General features: G+C 41.4%; 1 protein-coding gene across 16 annotated transcripts in view; it reads left to right on the top strand.

Annotated features, from left to right (window-relative positions):
* Positions 1 to 15,835, top strand: part of PCDH15 (protocadherin related 15) — a 771,473-nt gene that overhangs the window by 457,792 nt on the left and 297,846 nt on the right. For all 16 annotated transcript variants that reach the window (XM_045024749.1, XM_045024750.1, XM_045024752.1 and 13 more), the window contains 2 exons: positions 1,384 to 1,516; positions 9,330 to 9,409. In XM_045024749.1, the coding sequence (XP_044880684.1) occupies positions 1,384 to 1,516; positions 9,330 to 9,409 (213 nt within the window). The remainder of the gene's footprint in view (positions 1 to 1,383; positions 1,517 to 9,329; positions 9,410 to 15,835) is intronic.

Raw genomic sequence — 15,835 nt, forward strand, 5'->3', positions numbered from 1 at the left:
GCATTTTATGGTATTTAAGTAAACTTATCTTCAGTTGACGCAAAGTGATTCCTGTGTACCTTTTAGTAGATTTTTAAACTATTCATATTTTATATCCTCTGGAAAATGTACATGTTCAGATTTCTTCCCAGGAGTTTTAGATATATTTGTTTGTCAAATCATGATTTCTTTTACTTCAGCCCTAAAGAAAATGGAGATTTAAAGATTGTCAATTAGTTTATGCAAAAGAAAATGTGATACTGGTCCATGACTGGGGCTCCTAGGCAGGGCCGGCTTTAGGAAGTGCGGGGCCTAATTCGAATAGTTTCGACGGGGCCCCGGCAGGGACGACCAAAAAAAAAAAGTAAAAAAAAAAACAAAAACACGTGGGGCTTGTACTCACTGGGCGGTGCTCCGAGTCTTCAGCGGCACTTCGGCGGCGTGTCCTTCACTCGCTCCAGATCTTCGCCGGCACTGAAGGACCCGCCGCCGAAGTGCCGCCGAAAACCCTGAACAAGAGAAGGACGCATCTCCGAACTGCTGCTGAAGACCCGGAGCGCTGCCTGGTGAGTAAAAATTAAAAAGGCGCCTCTAGCCAGGGAAGGGATTCTCACTGGGTTCGGGGCCCTCTTAGGCGCGGGGCCCAATTCGGGGGAATTGGTGGAACTGGCCTAAAGCCGGCCCTGCTCCTAGGCACTACAGTAATACAAAAACTAAATAGTAATAATAATCACCTGCTGTGTAATGATTGCTTACTAGGTGACATGTTTCCTGATAACGAGGCACTGCTTTATGGTCCTGGAGATATTGTAGACGTTGGTAGTATAGTAAAGTGTGTAGGCTAGATCTTCAGTTGTACTGAGATATAAGAGAAAGGTGCGTCTAAGACACTTTTCCCATGCTCTCTATCCTGGAGTTGCTGTGGGCTATTTTGGTGCTCAGCATTAATTTGGAGGAGCATAATCTAGAGTGCTGTGTGTTCCAGCCCTGTCCCCTCCTTCAGCCATCCCTGTCTTCTATCCCCGAAGAAACATAGCTGGCTTTCACCAGTCAAGGATTTCCCCCAATGGGGGAGCATGCATTAGTGTATCAGAATTTGACACTGTGTCAGAAAAGACATAATACAACTCAGGTGTTTGGGGGCTCATTTTTGCAAAGCACGCACCAAGTTAGTTCCTTTTAAAAATATTTAAGATTTTGATAGGTTGAGATGGGAGTCTGGGACATTTCTGAGACAATGCAGGTAGAGGTATGACTTGAAGAAGGGTTTTGAGCAGGAGAGAGAGGTTATGTGACCTACGGGATTAGGGAGGACAGTCCATAAATATAGGAATAGTAGGTTATATTGCCATTCTGCTTTAAATTGATTTTGACTTGGATTTGGTTCTTTTTCTGTCGTTGCAGGAGCTCCATCACTACTGTTTACATTGAGGTACTTCCTCCAAACAATCAGAGCCCTCCCCGCTTTCCCCAGCTGATGTACAGTCTTGAAATCAGTGAGGCCATGAGAATTGGTGCCATTTTGTTAAACCTGCAGGTACAGAATACTTCAGTGTAAGCCTTTACACAGCTACTTCTGTTTACATGTGTGAGACTCAGGGTCCTGTCCTCCTGTAGAGGTCAAAGCGAGGATTAAAATCTATTCCATAAGAGAGACATAGTGCATAAGAAAATGCTGACTTGGCATTTCAGATTTCCATCATACCAACATATATTCATGCATAGCTTTTAACCAGCCTTCTGCTCAGAAATGTGATAAAGAATAATAGATTATATTTAAACTTTTCATTTAATTTAATATTTGTGTAGGTTGTCAGCATGAAAGCCCTGAATATTGAAGGGCTTGTATTTATCTACCAGGCAGTTACAGTGGTTATGCAAATTTCCCTATAATGGTTCACTAGTCTCAACACTTCTAAAAGTGAGAGAAAAATTCCATTTCTGTGTCCATTAATTCCTTAGCCTCTCTGCTGATACTGCCAAAAAGGAGGCCAGTTGTGTTTATTGTATCTGCCCACTATGAAGTTCACTGACACTAACAGCTCATTGTTTCACATGTATTATGACTATTCAGTTGTGTAATTACTTTCAGTCACTGCTGACTGGAGCTTGATTTGAACCAGTGACTCAGAGGCAAAATGTTCAATGTCCCAGTTAGAGTTCTCTGATGTCTCATAACTCAGGACCTACTATGCCCAGAATCAACAAGTCATGGTATTGGACCACTGAACCTGTCAGTGGAAAAGGACTTTACCTCTGAGGCAAGTGATTTTGGGAGGTAATTCCACATTTAAGGAAGGAAGAAGGAACTGTGTGTGTGTGTTTTAAATTGCTGCTATTTGAAGGTGCTCAGAAGTTAGGAATGGAGTAGATGGATTAGTGGGCAGGGTACAGCTGAGGTGGTCCAAGATGTATGTCAAATGCAATTTTATGTGGTCCTGCAGTTCCTTACATGACTCCAAAAGTTGTTATATGTTATATCACTACATATAGGCTATGTCTATCTATGAGCTATGGATGTGCTTCCCATCTTGGGTACACACATGCCACCTCAGTGAGACCTAGTGCAAATGGAAATAGTCATGCAGCCACTAGCAGCACAGGCAGAGGAAGCAACAGCGTGGCTTAGCTGTGCCAAGTGCAAACCTGCCTCAACCTAGTGGGCATGTGTATGTGTATATGAGCTGAGAATCACACCTCTAGCTCATAGTGTGGATGTAGCTATATTGTGTGTGTAGATGGAATACAGTATGTGAAATCATTATTATATACTCACTTTGAGCCTGGTTCCCTATTCAGTTTGCTATTTTATGCTATTGTAGAATCAGGCCCTTGTAATAAATGCAGCACAAAACCATGAGTTTTTCAATAAATCTGGGCTGGAGTTTTTAAAGAAGCCTAAAAGAAATAGGCATCCATATCCCAATTGTATTTAGGCAACTAATTCTCTTAGGCTCATTTAAAAAACCTAGCCTGAATGTATTTATCCCAAATGGAGTTTGTGCTAACTGTTTTCAGAGAGGAACTAATTTCAGTAGTGAAAAATAGTAAGAGAGATAGCATTTAGGGCTGTCAAACTATTTAAAAAAATGCAATTAATCACAAGATTTAAAAAATTGTCATAATTGCAGTTTTAATCACATTGTTAAACAACAATAGAATACCAATTTAAGTGTATTATAAATATTTTTGATGTTTTTTTCTACATTTTTCAAATATATTGATTTCAATTACAACATAGAATACAAAATATAAAGTGCTCATTTTCAGACAAGTACTGTAGTACAATCTCTTTATCATGAAAGTGCAACTTACAAATGTAGAATTATTATTACTATTTTACATAACTGCACTCAAAAACAAAACAAAGTAAAATTTATGTGCCTACAAGTCGAACCATGAAGGGGCATAAGAATGTTTTCATATCTGACTTGTAAATACCTTGCAACCCCAGCTGCAGCAACGCCATGCGAACACCTGTTCTTACTTTCAGGTGACATTGTAAATAAAAAGTGGGCATCATTATCTACCGTAAATGTAAACAAACTTTTTTGCCCTACCAATTGGCTGAACAAGAAGTAGGACTGAATGGACATGTATGAGGAGAATTGAAAAATACTATTTATTTTGTTTATCATTTTTACAGTGCAAATATTTGTAATAAAATAATATAAAGTGAGCATTGTACACTTTGTATTCTGTTTTGTAATTGAAATCAATATATTTGAAAATGTTGAAAAACATTCACAAATATTTATAATAAATTTTATTTGGTATTCTATTATTGTTTAAGAGTATGATGAAATCTGTGATTAATCACAAGTATAATTTTAATCTAGTTAATTTGTTTTGCATTAATCGCATACCTTAACTGCAATTAATTGACAGTCCTAATAGCATTGCTTGGACAATTTTGACCTGAGAACTCAGTCTGTAGTGAATGAGGACCACATACTGTAGTCTGTTTACCTCAGCAGAATGCAGATGCTCAAAGGAATAGAATCAGAGACAGTGGACTAGAGCATCAGCTGGTATAAATAGCATAATTCAATAGAGCTCCCCTGAATGGAGCTAATCAATGAAGTCAGTGCCAGAGCTACGATACTCATCAGAGGATATGGCTCTGTATGTTTGCCATTTTCAGTAAATTTATTGAAAACAAATTATCTAAACCAGAATGAAATAGAGGAACTTTAACTGAGACTGATTCATGGAGATGCATAGGGGAAAGTTTCTGTTAAACAATGTGCTGAACCACTGACAAAAGATTAGCATAATTATGGATGGTTAAACAGACACAAACACCCACGCCGAGAGAGAACAAATAAATTAGCCCAACACTGAAAGTTACCTTTTGGCACATTTGTACTGCCTGTAGTGTGTTTTAGAATTACACAGCCCAACTCCTCTGGATAATTTTCATAGTCAATCATAAGCTAGTTGTCTCTGAAAGCATTGAAAAAAGGGAGCCAGCAGCAGGCTGAATCAGGAATAGGCATTAAACCGGCAGCTCCTCTAATGCAGGAATATGCAATCCTTGAGGCTCAGGTTATCTTGTAGGTAGCAAACCTTAGCTATTTTTAGGATATTGGATAATGCAAACACAGTATTGGAAAAGTAAATAGAGTGTTGAAATGAGCATTGCCCTTTTCCCAAAGTTTCCAAATTAATTTTCAGTATGTGTTTGTTAATATTGCGTTGTAATATCAAGTTTTATACTCAGAAATTTAAAACAAGTGTTTAATCTAATTAAAATTATCTTTAGGAAAACATATCAGGCCTAAATTTCATTTGTAGAGAAGAGGCGATATTAGCCATACCAGTGGGGGCATGAAAGAGTCATGGTCCTTGCATCCCTTCTCAGTGACTTGGTCAGCTATGGAGGGGAGGATTTAGGTGGTGTAGCTAGCCATGGCCATACTCCCATTACATACCAGAGATCCCCAGATATTATCACTGGGGCAGGGGTCGCTTGCTTAAGGAGTGGGTGGATCGGCTTATGTGGCCTGCATCTTGCAGGAGGTCAGACTAGATGATCATAATGGTCCCTTCTGATCTTGAATTCTATGATTCTATGATTCTAAGAATATTTTGAAAAGAGCATAAAACATTCTAATTATTAAAGAACAGTGCTTTGAAAATTAAAAAAAAAACCTTATTATAATATACATTCAAATGATAACTTTGTATTGTATAATGTATATCCTGACACACAGCATGGCATATGTATAATCTGTTATTTTATTATTAAATTCAAATAAGATATTGCAATATTTAAGCAAAATATTTAATTGTTAAATCACAAATATATCTAATAAAATTTGTCCAAAGACTGTTTTTCTTGAACATGTGTCATTTCCATTGAGATCAAGGAGACTGCTTGTGATTTTAAAGGTTAAGCAGATGCATAATTGTTTGTAGGATTGAGACCTTGTTCTGTTTGGTAGGATGGAAGTGAGAAGTATTGGAAACAAAAAAAAAACCAACAAAAAACACATTTTAAATCCTTGTTCATTTAATTCACTTTTGTTAATTTTTGACACAAGATTCTGATGACAATAGACATGAAAAACCAGCTTCTTTTGAGAGCAGGTTCTTTAATTTTTTTTCTGAACTATGTGACCCCTAAGGCCTTGCAATGTATTTCAACTCCTAATAAGTAATCCTCAATATTTCAAATATACCCAATAGCTACATACACTTAAAAATTCCACTTTATTGGATATTCTAATTGTCAGTTCCTTCTATTAACACGCAGATGAAGGAAAGTCCAATTTATTTTGTATGCTAATTCCACGTATTTTAAAATGTACCCAGTTGATTACAACTGGTATTTTAATAGCAACAATCAAGATTACCTTAAGTAACACAGCAATAAATAATCCCCACTGTGTTATTTGGTAAATAAAACTGCGTTTATTGCATGCCTAGAAGCTGTTTATTACTTCACATTCTGCCAGCCATTGTTGATTAAAGCTTAAGTATGCAAATGTTCTTATTTTCTTGAGATTTCGATAAACAGGAATAGAGCAATTACTGTCTTACTGAGGTGTGCTCTACAAGCAGGCAGCAGGCAGTAATTCTCTAAGGGTGGCAAAATGGGTGCATTTAATTGATCTTGAAATATACAGGTGTCAAAATACAATTTTATTTAATCAGCTGATCCAAATTTAGAGAGAGATTATTTTTATTGGGTTGTGAGTCTTCAGTTTTCTTTGTGTTTTTACATGATGTACTTATTTGAATTTAATTGATTAAGATCATATATAATTTATTTTGCTATTACTTGTGCATTTTAAAGAAGCACATTCGAACCTACCAAATCAGTGATGTGCATTTCCAAGTTATTGGGGAGAGGGGGAGTGTCTTTGTTTTTTTGTGTTTGAGAGTCTGGATTCAAGAAGAGAAGAGAAAAAAAGCTGCCAATGTGATCGACAGTCAGGATAGTGAATTTGTCAACTATGATGGAGAAAGTGAGAGGGAAACATAAAGGGTTCTGAAAAGTAACAGAAGAACAGTGACAGTTAAGAGATGTGACCCCAGACAGAGGGAAAGATATTAGGTGTGTCGAGAGAGAGATTTAAGACTCATCAATATAAAAGTGACGTTGGAGACCATGGAAATTAATTGAATATTAGAGCTTCTTAAAAATGTGGGGTTTTCCGCAACAATTTTTGTCAGATAATTTTTTCCCATTTTTTGTTTTAAAAAATGAAATGTTATTGTCCATCTCCCCGACATGGTGATGAGTGTAGAGGAGACAAAGGATAGACCTCTGGAAACACCAAAGTGAAAGAGAAGGAAGTGGATCCATCAGAGCTAAGGTTGAAGAAGCAGTCATCAAGACAGGCAAAGAACCAGGAAAGGGCAGAAACACAGAAGTCCAAAAAAAAAAACCCATCAAAATGAAACTGGTTCTCAAGAGTGTCAAAGGCAGCAGACAGTTTAAGGCGGATGAGTATGGGAAAGAGACTGTTACACTTGGAAAGGAAGAGGACAGTTTCAGTGGAGAGGACTGTAATTATTTATGCAAAGTGAAAGAACTCCAACAGGGGTGTTTGAGAAAGACCCATCTCTGAATAGCCAACAACATGGTGATTAGGATGTGGGAGACTTATGCTGAGGTCCTCTGTCTCAATCAAGCAGAGTGAATGCCCTATCCACTTGGCTATATGCTATTCTGGAGGGGTCTCCCTCTTTTTTTTTTCCTTCCTGGACCTGAGAAACTTTCTTAATTACAGTTTCATCAAACAGATTTCATTTTGACTGATCATTTTTAACCCCCCAAAATTTTCAAAAAATTCCCAACCAATTCTTCTCTTAAAGAGATATTTGAAAGAGGAGAGGGTAGTGGCTTACAGAACAGTCTGTGATTGCTGCTTTATACAAAAAGGGCAGCATGGAAAAAAGTGTAAAGATATTTACACTTTGGGCAGTCAAATGTGGCAAAACTGGTGGAGGTGAGGGGCTCAAGAGCAGATCTAACTTGTGTGAACTGTCTGTAGCCCATCAGAGATCATATGCCGTCTTGGGATTCCCAGAACATAATGAAATGCAGCCACTTCCTCACTCAAAAGCCAACACATACCTTGTGCCAAGGGCTTTGGGAAGAATATTTAGGAGCCGACTCTGTCAGCTCTGTACCTGATGGAGATTCCCCCATGCCAGAGGAATCCTCAGCAGGGAAACTGTGTATCTGCTTGGTTTGTATTGCCTCAAAAGATTGATTGTGGCCTCTTGAACTTTTTAAAATAATGTTTGGCCCTCAGGCCCAAAAGGTTGGACCCCACTGCAGCCCATCACCAGTTACCAGTTATGGGGGGATTTGATAGCAGCCTTCAACTACCTGAAGGGGAATTCCAAAGAGGATGGAGCTTGGCTGTTCTCAGTGGTGGCAGATGACAGAACAAGAAGCAAAGGTCTCGTGTTGAGGGTGTGTGTGTGTGTGTGTGTAGGTTGGATATTAGGAAATACTGTTTCACTAGTAGGGTGGAGAAGCACTGAAATGGGTTACCCAAGGAGGTGGTGGAATCTCCATCTTTAGAGGTTTTTAAAGCCTGGCTTGACAAAGCCTTGGCTGGGATGATTTAGTTGGTGTTGGTCTACTTTGAGCAGGGGATTGAACTAGATGACCTCCTGGGGTCTCTTCCAAGCCTAATTTTCTATTATTATGAATTTTACCATCACAATCTTTCAGCGAAAACCAAAAAAACCAAAAGAAATTCCCTTTTGTTTTTCACTTTTATAAATGGGTCTACTAATAACATTAGTTACCAACCTTTGCAGACCAATATATTAGGGGTTTTTTTTAAACTATTATGAGGATGTAGAAAATAGAATTAAATTCTTCTGGCTTTTCACAGCATTTGTATTCTTCCTAACTTGTACACTAAAATCATGTCTATCTTCTATTTTTAAACCAGTTAAGAGAGATGTTTATTAATGTCAACATTCTTTCAAGTTTGCTTGGACAGTTTTCGAGAGAAAAGTATTTGTGCAGTTTGCAGAGCTTATTCAGTAGTTATCTTCTGGTATGTGCTTGGTTTGCAAATTCCAAGAATTCACATGTCAAGTTTCTTGTTTTTCTTCTTAAAACAGCCACTCAGTATGTGAAGTTCAGGTTCATGGATACAATTGCAAGAACAGTTCTGTCAATCTAAATATCAGATGTTTCAAACGTCATTTTTTAGGGCATTAAAATTTGTCCAGGGAAGGTAACAACGGCATGGACAATTATTATTGTGAAATCATTTTTTGAAAGTATTGTTCTCATCCTGATCTTCCGGGATGCCCCAGGAACCTGAAAGAAAAGTCAGAAGGGTTGTGATTTAGGGGTGAGGGTCAGTAAGAGGAACATCAGCAAAAGGATTGAGAAAGATGGCAAACAAAACAACCAGAAAGTAAAGTATCTGGATGAGAAGAATAGGGGAAAAGTCCCGCCCTGAGGGTTTTCAAGGAAATGTCAGGATTTGGTCCAATCAGAATATATTTGCACAGCCCTTAAAAATAATAGAAAACATAAGTACTTAAATAAATAATAAATTTCATATGCTACTTGTTCATACTGGTGGTAATAATTTGAAATATTATATATATATTTCAAATAATTAAAATAAAATATTTTGTATGTGTTCAGAATATTGATGTGATGCAACTGCATAGTGAATACCGCACATCCCACAATAGCTGATAAAATGGAAACAGTGAGCACTGATTCCTCTTGAAAAGATACTTAATATTTAAATGGCTCGATTTTGAAGGTTAATTTTACAGCATATCGATTGAACAGCACTAACCAGGTTTTTTAGCATTTATGACTGTAACATATTATTTTGATTGTTTTTCTGAAGGCCACTGATCGAGAGGGTGACCCAATAAGATACCTCATCCAAAATGGAGATCCTCAACATGTTTTTAATCTCTCTGAAACGTAAGTGGAAAATCCATTAGAACTACATTTTTAATTCATCTGTCAAATAAATATATAGATTGTGAGCAAGAGAAACGACTTCTAATCAGAGGTGTTCAGCTGTTTGTTGTTCAGCTCTTAGCTGTTAATGAGAGCTCACTTGGTGGTACTGAGCTCTGAAATTTTACACAGGGGACTATTTATTTATTTTAAACATTTTACTAGCTAAAACCTATTGAAGTGGAAATATTCCATTTAAAAGAGTGACCTGGGATTAATTAGATGCCTTTAAAGTTGTCAGCCTTTTGCTAATGAAAGGGATACTTTTACTTACTTTCTAACTTTGAAAAAATACTACTCTGTAATGAAAAGGAAGATTTTTTGAGCTATTATTTTAAAACTAGATATTTCAGACACCAGTAAAATGGGAAACATTTAGCTTTTCCTACAGTTGAAAATCTCCTTAATTTCAATAAGAGGATATGTTACAAGTACCAGACAGTGCCCCACATTCTTTCAAGTGGCTGCAATTTACATCCTGCCATTCTGCCAAATGTCATTCCTATTCAAAGGGAAAGGGAGGGTAAAATGACTTCCCCCGTGCAGAGAATGGGAAGAGAGTAAGCAGGGGTGAGAGGAAGAGGAGGGCTTTTGTTAGGAGTTTATATGTTAATCTAATTTCATCAGGTTTAAGGAGTAAGTGAAGAATTGCAGAGACTTCCTTACACCAATGTGAATATACCAAAATAAAATACAATAGATCCATAAAAGTTCAACCCCTAATGTTTGGATGGGATTAGCTAATCTAAATTTAATGTATTTTTAGGTGACTGTAGCAGGGTGGACCCTGCTCCTGCCCAGAGGGGCTTGAAAAGCTGCCTGCCAGGGCTTGAGAGGCGTGGCTCTGGAAGCTGGGCCGAGTAAGGAAGTGGCCGCAGCTGGGGCCACGCCCCAAACTGAAGCCCTGGGGCTTATAAGAAAGCAGGGAAGCCAGAGCCCAGTCAGTCTCTCTCTGCCTTCAGAGAGGGATGGGCCTGGCTGCTTATGAGCAGAGGTAAAGTACCTGGGTGAAGCAGGGCTGGGAACAGGCTAAGGAGCTGGGGAGCTACAGCCTGGAAAACCCCAGGCGGTAGCCTAGCGGTAGGCCATAGGTACTGGGGGTTGCAAGGGGCGACCCAGGGGTAGGAAGAGCACCAGGTCCAAACCCCTTTGCCTGTGACGAGAAGGCGGATACTGCAGTCTGTCCCAGGAGCTGGGGCTAGAGCACGACTGGGCAGTAGCCATTCTGAGGCAAAGCGGGGAAAGCAGGGTGGGGGTTCCCCGGGGAGGGGGAAACCCAGTTAAAGGGGCACTGGAGTCCTGGGAGGGACACGGGGCCAATAAGAAAACAGGCGGATCACCAGCCTGCAGAGGGCGCTCCGAACGCTGGAACAGAGCTAATTCCCGGAGTCTCCAGCAGGAGGCGCCGTGGGGGTGAGTCCGACCCGTTACAGTGACCTCTACCTTGGTCTCTAAGCACTGACAAAATTATGTAAAAAGGTAATTGGTAATGGGCTCCCTGATTGGCTACCCAACTTGAATTCAACTCTGACCCTTGGCTCTTCCATTTTGCTCCCAACTTTGGTTCTGACCCTGGGTTCTGATTCTTGGCTACCAACTCCTGTGCTAACCATAAGGGCTGACTCCTGCTCCAACTGCTAGGCATGACTGCCTACATTCCAATCATGAACATCCTCTGAAGATAGTGTTGGTTCTCAGGAGAAATGCCTACAAGGCTGTAACCTCTGGGGGAGAGCCTGCATTGTTTTTTAAATAAATCCCACAGGTGTGGCCATTAACTAACTTCACCTTCCACTACCATGGTTTCAATGTATATATGTGTGAAGGTAGTCATTGCTAGAAGAAGCATTTGTCAAAACCATGGGCTTTTATTATGACTGTAGTCTAAACTCTACTGGCATACTGTTCCAAAGTGGATGTCACTTGCTGCACAACACTTAGTCCTCAGTATCTAAGGGTTTGTCTCCACTGCAATAAAAGACCCATGGACATGGTCACAGCTGGCCTGGATCAGCTGACTTAGGGTCACAGGGCTCAGGGTGTGTGGCTATAAAATAGAAGTGTAGCTATTTGGGCTCTGGCTGGAGCCCAGGCTCTGAGACCCCCTCAAGGGGAGTGGGTCTCCTCAGAGCCTGGTCTCTAGGCCGAGCCTGAATATCTACACTGTTGTTTTTAGCCCTGCAGCCTGAACACTGCTAACCTGAGTAAGCTGACCCAGCCTCTGAGATTTGGTGCCACAGGTTTTTTATTGCAGGTACCCTAAGAGTCATATTCTGTTTGTCTTCACGTGCATTGTCCCTGTTGGACACAAATCTATTTAAGATATTCATGACATCAATGCATTGAAGATTTTTTGGATTAAGAGCAAGACTAAGATTTTGAATTTAGTCAGGAAACAAATTAGGAGACACTGGAATTCGTGGGAAACTAGTTTGTTGTGCTCTCATCATCATCTATCAATCAATCATCTTATTATTATTTCTCAGTATTACACATAGGGATGTTTTGTTTTGTTTTGTTTTAAACAAATACCCTTCATAACATTCAAGATATTTAAGCATAAAAAGGGAAAAGCTACTGTTTAACATTTATCTCCACCAATAGGAGCCATCAATAAATCCTGACCACGAATCAACTCTGTAGGTTTGGGTACTCAGCTGTTTTGTTTAAACCTCTGCAGAATTCCAGCATTTTAGTTGTTCAAATTCACTTGTTTTCCTTTGACTTTCCTTAAAATTCTGCTCTGCCTGAGAGCGCTGTCTTCTGGAGGTCACAGATTGTGATGTCTTGTACTCCTGTCATGTTCTTGAGATCTCATTCATACCCTTAAGGTACACACCAAGTGTTCCAGTAATCACTTGGATTGTTTTTGTTCTAGTTTTCATAATAGTTTCACTTTCATACTTCACTATCTTCTCTTCTTTTTTCATTTTTATATTTCTGTCTGCTGGTTTGGCACCTCAATTCATATGGTGTTGTTTGTCTTCTTTCTACAACAACAATCGATCCCATTTGCCCGCAATGTGACAATTGCCAGATCCCTTAGAATCTTAGCCTCCTCAAGCGTGCTTTCAATTTGGTGGTTGTAACACTGCACGGTTCCTTAAAATGCATACTTGCCGCAGAGACTCCAGTGTAGACACTTGGTAGCCTCATTTTGTCAGGATTGTCTGGCTGTGTGGACTCTCTCCTCAGGCCCTATGCTACCAGCACTCCTAGCTATCTTCGAGACACCACTGACTTCCTGAGGAAACTACAATCCATCGGTGATCTTCCAGAAAACACCATCCTGGCCACTATGGATGCAGAAGCCCTCTACACCAATATTCCACACAAAGTTGGACTACAAGCTATCAGGAACACTATCCCCGATAATGTCACAGCTAACCTGGTGGCTGAACTTTGTGACTTTGTCCTCACCCACAACTATTTCACATTTGGGGACAATATATACCTTCAAGTCAGCGGCACTGCTATGGGTACTCACATGGCCCCACAGTATGCCAACATTTTTATGGCTAACGAAGAACAACGCTTCCTTAGCTCTCGTCCCCTAACACCCCTACTCTACTTGCGCTACATTGATGACATCTTCATCATCTGGACCCATGGAAAAGAAGCCCTTGAGGAATTCCACCATGATTTCAATTATTTCAATCCCACCATCAACCTCAGCCTAGATCAATCCAGACAAGCGGTCCATTTCCTGGACACTACTGTGCTAATAAGCGATGGTCACATAAATACCACCCTATACCAGAAACCTACTGACTGCTATACTTACCTACATGCCTCCAGCTTCCATCCAGGACACACCACACAATCCATTGTCTACAGCCAAGCTCTAAGATACAACCGCATTTGCTCCAATCCCTCAGACAGAGACAAGCACCTACAAGATCTCTATCAAGCATTCTTAAAACTACAACACCCACCTGCTGAAGTGAAAAAACAGATTGTCAGAGCCAGACGAGTACCCAGAAGTCACCTCCTACAAGACGGGCCCAACAAAGGAAATAACAGAACACCACTAGCTGTCACCTTCAGCCCCCAACTAAAACCTCTCCAGCGCATCATCAAAGATCTACAACCTATCCTGAAAGATGATCCCTCACTCTCACAGATCTTGGGGGACAGATAACTTACAGACAACCCCCCCAACCTGAACAGGGCCGCCCAGAGGATTCCGGGGGCCCGGGGTCTTCGGCGGCGGGGGGCCCTTCCGTTCCGGGACCCGCCGCCAAAGTGCCCTGAAGACCCGCGGCGCCCCCCCCCCCCGCCGCCGAATTACCGCCGAAGACGGAGCGGGACCCACCGCCAAAGTGCAGCCTGGTCTTCGGCGGTAATTCGGCGGAGGGGGGCCCCCACCGCGGGTCTTCAGGGCACTTCGGCGGCAGGTCCCAGAAGGGAAGGGCCCCCTGCCGCCGAATTACCGCCAAAGACCGAGCTGAACTTCGGCGGCGGGTCCCGCTCCGTCTTCGGCGGTAATTCGCCGGCGGGGGGTCCTTCCGCCCCGGAGCGGAAGGACCCCCCGCCGGCGAAGACCGGGAGCAGAAGAAGCTCCTGCGCCTGGCCCCGCAAGAGTTTTCCGGGCCCCCCGGAGGGAGTGAAGGACCCCGCTCCGGGGGCCCCAAAAAACTCTGGTGGGGGCCCCTGTGGGGCTCGGGGCCTGGGGCAAATTGCCCCTCTTGCCCCCCCCCTCTGGGCGGCCCTGAACCTGAAGCAAATACTCACCAGCAACCACACATCACTGAACAAAAACACTAACCCAGGAACCTACCCTTGCAACAAAGCCCGATGCCAACTCTGTCCACATATCTATTCAAGTGACATCATCATAGTGACATCAGCCATACCATCAGGGGCTCATTAAGAACATAAGAACATAAGAATGGCCGTACTGGGTCAGACCAAAGGTCCATCTAGCCCAGTATCTGTCTACCGACAGTGGCCAATGCCAGGTACCCCAGAGGGAGTGAACCTAACAGGCAGTGATCAAGTGATCTCTCTCCTGCCATCCATCTCCATCCTCTGACGAACAGAGGCTAGGGACACCATTCTTACCCATCCTGGCTAATAGCCATTTATGGACTTAGCCACCATGAATTCACCTGCACATCTACCAATGTGATATATGCCATCATGTGCCAGCAATGCCCCTCTACCATGTACATTGGTCAAACCGGACAGTCTCTATGCAAAAGAATTAATGGACACAAGTCTGACATCAGGAATCATAACACTCAAAAACCAGTAGGAGAACACTTTAACCTTTCTGGTCATTCTATGACAGACCTGCGGGTGGCAATTTTGCAACAGAAAAGCTTCAAAAACAGACTCCAACGAGAAACTGCTGAGCTGGAATTGATATGCAAACTAGATACAATCACCTTAGGTTTAAATAGGGACTGGGAATGGCTCAGCCATTACAAACATTGAATCTATCTCCCCTTGTAAGTATTCTCACACTTCTTATCAAACTGTCTGTACTGGGCTATCTTGATTATCACTTGAAAAGTATTTTTTTCCCTTACTTAATTGGCCTCTTACAGTTGGTAAGGCAACTCCCACCTTTTCATGCTCTCTGTATGTGTATATATATCTCCTCAATATATGTTCCATTCCATGCATCCGAAGAAGTGGGCTGTAGCCCACGAAAGCTTATGCTCAAATAAATTGGTTAGTCTCTAAGGTGCCACAAGTACTCCTGTTCTTTCTGTTCATATAGTCTCTCCAAGCTGGCTCCCACAGGCACCTAACTTTAGTTTTTAGTATTTTATTTTATTAACATAGCACTTAGGAGCCCCACTTATGGACTAGGGCCCATTGTGCTAGATATTGTACAAATATAGGACAAAAAGATACAAATACAGGACAAAAAGGCAGTCCATGCCTGAGACAGCTTAGTTGCTTGGGTGATTGGCTGTGCATTCTACCCCAGCAGCAGCTTCCATACCACAGTTGTATAGAGTCTCTGGTACAATTATAAAAGCTTGGGTCCTTAGAGTGGCTGGGTCCTTAGAGAGGAAAAGTTGTGCTTTCCTAGCCATAGAATCATAGAATCTCAGGGTTGGAAGGGACCTCAAGAGGTCATCTAGTCCAACCCCCTGCTCAAAGCAGGACCAAACCCAACTAAATCATCCCAGCCAGGGCTTTGTCAAGCCTGATCTTAAAAACCTCTAAGGAAGGAGATTCCACCACCTCCCTAGGTAACCCATTCCAGTTCTTCACCACCCTACTAGTGAAAAAGTTTTTCCTAATGTCCAACCTAAACCTCCCCCTCTGCAACTTGAGACCATTACTCCTTGTTTTGTCATCAGGTACCACTGAGAACAGTCTAGATCCATCCTCTTTGGAACCCCCTTTCAGGTAGCTGAAAGCAGCTAT

The sequence above is a fragment of the Mauremys mutica genome, chromosome 7, assembly GCF_020497125.1.
Source record: "Mauremys mutica isolate MM-2020 ecotype Southern chromosome 7, ASM2049712v1, whole genome shotgun sequence".
NCBI lineage: Eukaryota > Metazoa > Chordata > Testudines > Geoemydidae > Mauremys > Mauremys mutica.